This window comes from Mandrillus leucophaeus, unplaced genomic scaffold (assembly GCF_000951045.1).
Source record: "Mandrillus leucophaeus isolate KB7577 unplaced genomic scaffold, Mleu.le_1.0 Scaffold255, whole genome shotgun sequence".
Taxonomy (NCBI): Eukaryota; Metazoa; Chordata; class Mammalia; order Primates; family Cercopithecidae; genus Mandrillus; species Mandrillus leucophaeus.
In genome coordinates this window covers 1,950,260-1,959,797 of record NW_012102643.1, presented here as the reverse complement: position 1 = coordinate 1,959,797, position 9,538 = coordinate 1,950,260, and the positions used below count along the sequence as shown (strand labels likewise).

General features: G+C 50.0%; 1 protein-coding gene across 1 annotated transcript in view; it reads right to left on the bottom strand.

Annotated features, from left to right (window-relative positions):
- Positions 1–9,153: 9,153 nt before the first annotated feature.
- The window catches only part of CDH22 (cadherin 22, type 2), a 27,199-nt gene continuing 26,814 nt past the window's right edge, over positions 9,154–9,538 (bottom strand). Inside the window, exon 8 of the mRNA XM_011983832.1 lies at positions 9,154–9,538. Within this exon, the coding sequence (XP_011839222.1) occupies positions 9,230–9,538 (309 nt within the window). The 3' untranslated portion in view covers positions 9,154–9,229.

Sequence of the window (9,538 nt, the reverse complement as noted above, 5' to 3'; positions counted from 1 at the left end):
GCCAATATGGCAAAACCCTGTCTCTACAAAAAATACAAAGATTAGCCTGGCGTGTTGGCGGGCGCTTGTAATCCCAGCTACTCGGGAGGTTGAGGCAGCAGAATCCCTTGAACCTGCGAGGTGGAGGTTGCAGTGAGCCGAGGTAGCGCCAGTGCACTCCAGCCTGGGCAACAAGAGTGAAACTCCATCTCAATAAATACATAAACAAACAAACAAATAAATAAATAAAAATAAAAAAGGAAAATTTGGACCCAGACACAGATGTGTTGAGGGAAGACGATGTTAAGAGACACAGAGAGAAGATGGCCATCTGTAAGCCTGGGAGAGAGGCCTGGAACAGATTCTTTCTTACCTCCCTGCTGGCACCTGGGTATCAGACTTCCAAGCCTCCAGGCCTGGGAGATCATTTGGTGCTGTTGTTTAAGTCACTCAGTTGGTGGTGCTTTATTACAGCAGCCCTAGGACATGAATCCAGGGGTTGTGAAGTGCTCAAGGGCTTCTCCTCTCACTGCCCTTCTGCTCCCTATGGACCCATTTCACAGTTGTGTGTGTTGTGATCAGCGGTGGCTTCCTCTTCTCTCCATCTGCTCTGAAGCACTCCTCCCTGGAGGCCTCAGTTAGAAGCCTCCTTTGGGAGACCTTTCAGATAATCCCACCCCGTCCCTCTCCCAGCCCCTTCCCTCTCCCTGGATCTTACCTTCCTTCAAGCTGTCCTGGCAAGGCTGGGCTTTATCACCATCTCAAAAGTAAGTACATTTTCTCCCTATTTTTATCTTCTCTCTGCATAGCTCTATGTCTTTGCATACAGGAGGTGCCCACTAAAGGTCGCAGAGAGGATTCCCAGGTTTCCAACCTCTTCCTGGGCTTGGGATGGGAAAGAGGATTTGTCCTCACCCCTCCTTCCCCCTACACCATGCCACCTCTTCCATGTCCTAACAGCTGCTGTTTATTTGGTGTTTACTGTATGCCAGGGATGAGCTAGGTGCTTTAGTGGGGGACCACTTCCGCCTCTGAACAACCCTATGGGGTAGCTGCTATTTTAGCTTCATTTTCCAAAGGGGAAATGGAATCACAGGGAGGATAAAATAAATGGTCTAAGATCACACCTTAAGATTCATGAATGCCGGATCAGGAAGGAGCTTTAGGAATCTGTTAGGTTACCCCTCTCAGCTGCCCCTATTTCACAACTGGAGAAACTGAGGTCCAAGTGACTCTTCTCCCTCCACCTGCCTCTGGTGCTCCGCAGGGCTCACCCCTGACTGTCAGATCCCATCGTTTTACACACTGTCCCTGTGCCTCCTACTCTTGCAGCTTTAGCTCTCCTGAAGTCACCAGCGAGTAGAAAGACCTCTTTAGCCTCCGCTCCTCCTCCTGAGCTCCAGCCCTACATTTCTACATCTTGTGCATGTGGCCTGCAGGCCCCTCAAACTCAGCACGTCTCAAATCAAACTGATCTCTCCTGACCCCAGATCCCAGGCTTCTCCTGGGTTCTCTGGCTCATTACCAGCTTTGCCGCCCTTGTCACTCAAAGGCTGAAGTCTCTGACCTCCTCTACCCGCCATCCCCACACCAGGTCAATTGCCAACTCCTGCTGGGTCTTCCTTCTAAACTATTTCTCAAATCTACTGACCCAGTTTAAGCCTCAAAGTCTCTCTCTGACAGTCCTGTGTCAGCCTTTCACATCAGCTAGAATTAGGTTTGGCTGCTTGAGACAAAAGACCAAAGTGTCAGTGACTTTGACAAGTTGGAAGTTTATTAGTCTCTTATGTGAGCCAGGTCTGGAGATGGGAAGTTCAGGGCTGGTATGGTAGCTCTATGAGGTTGATAAGAACCAAGTCCATCAATAGGATATGACCTTTGTCCTCATGGCTCAAGGTGGCTGCTTGAGCTCCAGCCATCTCAACTGTGTTCAGCCAGCAAAAAGAAGAAAGGGTCAGTAAAAAAGAGGCAAAAGGCATGAGTCAGCAGCCTTTCAAAGAGGTGTCCCAGAAGCTGCTACATGACAATTCTGCTTCTATTTATTGGCTGGGACTCAGTTCATGCACGGTTCATACACAGCTGTGAAGGAAGCTGGGAAATGTGGTTTTTGTAATAGAAGGCCACACGCCCAGCTAAAATTTGGGGCTTCTCTGATTAAGGAAGAAAGTGAGACTGTGACCTCCTCTCTTCCTCACTGGTCTCCCTCTCACTTCTTTCATCCTCTAATCCAGCTTGGGCAAGTAGCCAGGATAATCTTTCTAAAATGCAAATCTATACATAAGGTTGCCAGATTTAGCAAATAAAAATACAAAATTCCCAGTTAAATGTGAATTCCAGATAAGTAATATATAAGTGATTTAGCATAAGTATGTCCTGTGCAATATTTAGAATACTCATACTAGAAAAATTATTTTTTACTTATCTGAAATTCGCATTTAACTGGGCACCCTGCAATTTATCTGTCCAGCCTATCCCTATACTTTTCATGGGTCCCCACTGTTGTCAGAAAAAGACCCAATTTCTCTGGAAGGCTCTGCTGGGCCCTTTGCAATCTGTTCCTCAATGGACCTGTCCAGGTCCTTATTCCCTGAACAAGTCCTGCACTGCTTCCACTTTCTCCAAGTCCCCAAAACCTTTGCTTAAGCTCTTTTCTTGGGAGACTGTCCTTCTCCATCTGAGAAGGCACACGCACCCAGAGGGAATATGGCTTCTGTGGCTCTAGATTCCTGGGGACCTGGTAGGGATGAGCGATTATTTGCTGAATGAAATGATGGGTCCAGGGACACATGCAAATGAGAGGCAAGGTTGGAGTGGCTCCCTCACATTCTGACTCTCTGTACAGTGCTCTCTGCACCCAGATGGGCTCCTGTGGGCCCAGCACTGGTATCTCTATCTCTGGGGCCTTCGTTTTCAACAATCCCACGTCTGGGCATGGCACCCCCCAGCACACAGGGGGTTAAACCAGCCTTGGAGTTGGGAGCTGGAGCCCATGGAATCCTTCCTGACAATAAAGCTAATGAATCCCTCCTTGCTGTTTTCTCTTACACAATAACATTTAATCATCATTTGCACAGCAGATGAGAAGTTTGCGGCAGATGCAATTCTGCGTGACTGGCGATTTCTGCGTGTGGGCACCATTCCTGCTGTCCCCAGCACACCTGACGGTCTGGGACTGGGCAGGCTGTGCCCCAGAGAGTGTGTGTGTGCATCCATGTGACAAGGATCTGACTCCACACACGTGGGAGATGGGCTTTAGAGGCACGTGTCTATGTGTGTGCTTGTCTGTGGGGTTGAGTTAGGCACATGGGGCATGGGTATGAGTGAACTGTGCTGGGCCTGCTTAAAGGTGCATGTGGACAGAGGTGGTTAATGCCTGAGGACACCTTGTCTGGAAGTTGAGGAACCTACACGGAGACAGGCAGATGCACGTATACCATTGCATGTGTGTGAGTGCTTGGTGCAGACCTGAGCATTTGTTGGAGGATGGCTGTTTGTTTAGGTGCTTGTAGGTGATCGTGTACATTATGTTCATACACATAGACCTGTGTGCTCACATGTACAAATGCATCTATGGGACCATACATTTGAATTTGGAGTTTGTAATGGACTGTTCCTGAGGTTACATTTGCTTTTCTGTGAGTGCATACAAATGTGCATATGACTGAGAATGAGAGCGTGGAGTTGTATGTTCATGCACAGAAGCACATGTGAGGGTATGCACACATATGTGCTGTGTATTTGAGTGGAAGTTTCTGGGGACACATATATGTTAGTGAATGTGTATGAGTATATACCTGAATGGGAAAATATGCTTGCTTATTGAAGAGTACCAGTGGACACATGTACATGCATGTAAGAGAACTCATCTATGGCAGGCATGTGTATGCTCTGAATACAAACATGAGCACACACATGAGAGCTTGCCTCCCGTGCATGCATAGCATGCTGGCATGTGTCCACATTTGCAGACTTGCAGGGATATGCTCTGTGTGTATCGCTGTGAACATGTCTGCATTGTGCCCACAGGTGTGAACGTGTCTGTGGGTACGACGTGTGCATTCATGTGCTGGCATGCTCATGCACACACTGGAACATGAGCCATCTCGCGTCAGAGTGAGGGCTGACAGGGTTGCATTTTCCAAAGGCTCAGCGACCAGTGACAGAGCTGGCCTGGGAGTGCTTGCTGGCAGGAGGTGAGTGGAGCTGCTGATTTGTGACCTGGGGGCGGGCTGTGATGACGGCTGGCTGACGGATGCAGGCGCTTAGACGCCCTCTATGACAGCAGCCGGCTCTCTGAGCTGCCTGAATCAGGAGGTGGGAGGTTAGTTCTTGACCTGTGCTGCTCAATACTGGCTTCCCACCTCCCTGGTGCTTGTCCACAGCCACGTGAGGACACACACACATTGGTACACACCAGAGACACAGACCCTGGCTTGGACAGTGGTCAGCCAGCCAGGCCCCTCTGTCCATCTTGCTCCCAGCTCTGCCATCCCCCTGGAGTGCCTCCCCTTCTCACCAACATGCTTCTCTGTCCTCCCAGAAACTCGACTCAGAATCAGAGTCATCTAGGCCCTGTGCAGAGCTGTGGCGGGTGGGAGTGTAAAATGATTTCAGGTCTTTAAAGGCTTCGTGCCCTTGGGCAAAGCGCGGGTCATCTGTGAGCCCTGGGTTCCTCATCTCATCCTCATCAAACAGGCCTAATGAAAGCACCTGCTTGAAATCAAACAAGGCAAATTATGTAAAAGCACCAAACACAGTAAACACGGCATCCATTCTCCATGAGATTTACCTATCTTAGTATTAATTATGTACAGTGCTGAGAACAGGGCCTGGCATGCCGCAATGCTACATAAGTGTGCTGTCACCGTCATCACTACTATCATCATTGTTGTCATTAATATCCCTGGTTCTGAAATCCTTGGCCAATTGCACATCAATTCTTGCTCAAGACCCTGAATACTCTTTTATCCCATGATAACGATGGTGATGATGATGATGACAATAAAAGGGGAATATTTTTCTTTTCATCTTCCTAGATGCCTTGTAAGGAGGGCAGACACGGTAAGTGGAAGGCTCTTTATTTTCTAAGCTCCTTGATAGAGCTGGGTTTGCTTATTTGGAGCCTGGAGCTGGCATGGTTGTATTTTCTGCCTAACACAGGGAGAGGATTTGGAACTCTTGGGGAACCTGGTGGGAACCAATGAGACAGACGACCAAAAGCTGTGTGTTCCATAAAACCCTCCTCTGTGACCCCAAGTCATCAGAAAAGCTCACAAATGCTTGGCATGAGTAGACACCTTGTGCAACCCAGTGAAAGGGCAGGACTCACTGGATTTCACTGTGGGCTGGCTCAGCACCCAGTGGAGACAGCAAGCGTGGATGCAGGAGCTAGAAGCAAAGGGGATTGAGGGAATGTTACCTTTTCCTCCACACCTCACTCTGGAACTAGCAGAAATCATGGGGAGGCTTGAGGACTTCTACAGGCTGTGGAATGCGGTGGTGGGTAGAGGAATGAGCTCTCTGAGCACAGACAGGGACTTTTGGATACACCCAAGACATATGTTTGGGGCTTCCTGTGTGCCGGACACTGTGTGTGCTGCTGACGGGGTAGGTTCTGGGGGCCACAGCACCCAGGTTTAAATCTCAGCATCTCCACTTATTAGTCATTTGATCTTGCACAAGTTACTTAACCTTCTTGTGCCTCAGTTTTCTCACCTGTAAAATGGGGGCTGCCCCATTGCGTTGTTGTGGGATTAAATGAGTTAATTTATGTAAAATGCTCAGTAAGTGTTAGCTGTTGCTATTGCATTTTATCCTTATTGCAACCCTATGAAGTAGCTGGTCTGAGCGTATGCACTTTATGGATAAGAAAATGGAGGCATATAGAGGATAAATAACTTGTCTGAAGCCACACAATGGCTGGGCGTGGTGCCTCATGCTTGTAATCCCAGCACTTTGGGAGGCCAAAGAGGGAGGATCACTTGAGCCCAGGAGTTTGAGACCAGCCTGGGCAGCATAGCAAGACTCCATCTTTACAAAAAATTAGCTAGATGTGGTGGTGCATGTCTGCAGTCCCAACTACTTGGGGGGCTGAGGTGAGAGGATCGGTTGAGCCCGGTATATTGAGGCTGCAGTGAGCCATGATCGTGCCACTGCACTCCGGCTGAGTGACAGAGCAAGACCCTGGAAAGAGGGAAGAAAAGAAAGCAAAGCAAAGCAAAGAAAAGAAAAGAAATGAAAGGAAAGAAAAGAAAGAAAGAAAGAAGGAAAGAAAGAAAGAGAGAGAAAGAAAGAGAAAAGGAAAAGAAAGAAAGAGGGAAAGGAAAGAAGGAAGGAAGGAAGGAAGGAGGGAAAAAGAGAGAGAGAGAAAGAAAGAAAAGGGGGGAGGGAGGGAAGGAAAGAAAGAGAGAGAAAGAGAGAGAGAGAAAGAAGAAAGAAAGGAAGGAGAAAGAAAAAGAGAAAGACAGAGAGAGAGAAAGAAAGAAAAAGAAAGAAAGAAAGAGAAAGAAAGAAGGAACTCATACAGTGGGTAAATAGTAGAGCCAGAGGCTCAGAAGGCGAATCTGGATAAATAATGTTCTTTATTTCTGGCAAGATCTTTGACTCTGTGTGACCTTGGGTAAGTCATTCTCCATGTGTGAGGTTTAGACAGGATGTTCAAGGGATCTATGACTTCATGTCCATGTGTCCCTCTGGACATATACTCTGCCTGTAACCTCCTTCTTGGCAGGGTCAGTATCTGCTAAGGCAACCAGTGCATGTGGAAGGGGCAGGCTTGGAGCCAGGGGGACCTGTGCCATCTCTGCTCTGTCCTATACTAGCTAGGAGACCTTGAACCGGCCACTTTATTCCCCTGGGTTTCAGTTTCCTCCTTCTACAATGGAGCTGGCAACCAACCTGAGAAATGCTGCTGGGCTTCTGTATGTGAGAGCTGGGCACACAGGGGTGAGAGAAGTGGCTGCAGCTCTCCCCAGGGGTCCCCAAGTTAACATGCCCATTTGTAGCATGAGCTATAGGAACCATGGGTTAAGGGTCCCACATGGGATGATTTGGGGGTTCCCAGATTTCCCTCCACTTGGGCTTACCATGCTAACCCCACATCCCTGCCACTGGCCACTCTCAATGGACTTTAGAAGGCATGTTCAAGTTGAGCAAGTTATCAAGTTCCTTAACCTGGCCTTCATGTTCTTTTCACAACTACCTCCAACCAGCCTTCCCTGCCTCATGTCCCACCACTCCTCCACCCTGTGATTCAGTCCCAAGGGCCACACACCCTTCCTGAAACTGCCACATCCTTCTTGCCTTCTCCCCACCCCCAGCCTTTGCAGATGCTCTTCGTTCCTCTTGGAATACTCTTGCTCACTTGGCCACCTCACATCCCATACGCATTCTTCAAGACCCAGTTGAAGTTACTTCCTTTGGGAAGCCCTCCAGGATTACTCAGTCTTTCTTTAGTGCTTCCAGGAGATCTTATTCTGTTAATTTTACTACTCTTACCAAACACATTATTTTTGGCTGCTTCAGCTCCCTGATCCACTTCCTTCCTCCAACTTAGGTCTTGAGCTACTGGAAGGGAGGAACTACCTATCATCTGTGTAACCCTCGGCAGTTTACTACTCTCTCAGCCTCAGATTCCTCATCTGAACTGGGGCTGACAGTACCTAAATGAGAGAAAATAATGCAGGTAAGGCACTGGGACATACTGGCCATCTCTGGATCTATCACAGTGGACCTTGGCAAATGTGGGAATGAATGAGAGCCCTCTGGGAGGGTAAGAAAAATAAGGCTAATAAGCATTTATTGGGAACTTTCCACGTCAGGAAGGCACTGAGTTCAGAGCTTAACATCCACTATCTCATTTAAGACTTTTAATAATCCTTTAAGGAAGAGACTATCATTACCCCCATTTTACAGATAAGGCAGCTGAGGCTTCAGCAGTGGAGGACCTTGATGAAGGATGCCCAGCTAGCAGGAGCTGGAATTCATGTTGGATCAATGTGGAATGAATGAATCACTTGGGTGTGGGGGGAGGTGGGAGGACAGATAACCTGTATCTTATAATCATATGGTTTTAGAGTTGGAAACTCTTCAGGTGACTTAGTCCAGGGGTTCTTAATTTGGGATCCATGAGTGGGGAAACTGATGGGTTCCAAAGCCAGACAGATAAGGTCCCCACCCCTTACCCAGTGGTTTCTGACCCCTCTGTCTCCTGCCAATCCTTGCATCCACTCAAGTCCTGGAGTCACCCAGCTTGTTCTTGCTTGGCTCCGCTGGTGTTTCAGTGTGGTCTGAGACTCCTGAAGGCTCCACAGTTGCTGGGGGTGTCCTTATCCCCCACACAGGGCAGGATCAGGAGCTGACAGTTGCAACCTTTTCCTCTCCCCTTGGAGACGTAGGGAAAAGGGGAAGGGCATCTGGAGCAAGGGAGAGAGCTCAGACCTTGGAGGCAGACACACTAGGCTTCTAAGAACCACAAAGATAAGAATAGTAACAAAGGCTAGCATTTATTGAACACCTACTATGTGCCAGGCACTGTCCTAATCACTTGACACATATGAACCCTTTTCAGCCTCACAACTCTTCGAGGTAGGTTCTGTTATTAACCCCATTTGACAGATGAGGAAACTGAGGCCCAGAGAAGTGAAGTGACTTGCCCGAGGCCAGGCAGCTGGCCAGTGCCAGAGGCTCTGCCATTCACTGGCCAGGTGCCCTTGGACGGGTCACAGCCACTTCTCTGGGGTCCTTTCCCCTTCTATTCCGTGCAGGACACCACCTCATGGTTTCTCTGACGACTGAGCTGGTCTCTGTACAGCGTCCCAGCACACAGTAGGTGCTTAGTAAATGAATAGCCTTCTTTCCTCTTAACTCTGATGGGGGAAACCTGGGGTGGGGGCATCTCAGCGGCGTGCTCCCTCCAGCATTCTCCCCCAGGCCAGGATTGAGTGACCCGCCCCTTCCCGACTCTGCAACGCCACCCCCATCTCCCATTCTAACCCCAGAGCCACGCCGCGCCCGGTTTCGCCTCAGTTTTAATGCCGTTGGTCAGAATCCCGCACCTCTGGGCCCCAAAGTTGCACCCCTACAGGAGGAGGAGCGAAAGAATCTGCTCCTAGCAAGTCCTCCTCCGTCCGGCCGCCGAGGGAGGGTTGGGGAGGGCAGGGAAGGGGGTCCACGGGGAAACGCGTTGTCCTGGGGGCCCCGGCGTGTGCTGGGCGGGTGAGCAGCCGCGCCCCGACGGCAGGGCGCGGGGCTAGGAGGCCTGGGCCTCGTCGTCCCCGCGGTGGCCGGCGTAGAGCGCGGCCAGGGGCCGGAAGCGCGGACCCCAGCTGCTGAGATAGGCGAAGTCCTGCTCCGAGCCCGACGAGCCACTGTGCAGCGAGCTGAGCGAGCCGGCCGGTGAGTCCGCGCCCTCGAAGGCGTAGGTCTGGAAGGCGTCGTAGGGCGGCACCGATAGGTCCCCGTCCGCCAACGCCACCTTGCGGCTGATGAAGTCCCTGAACACTGAGAAGTCCGGCTCGGGGCTCGGCGGCCCCTGCGGCAGCGAGTGGCGCTCGGAGGG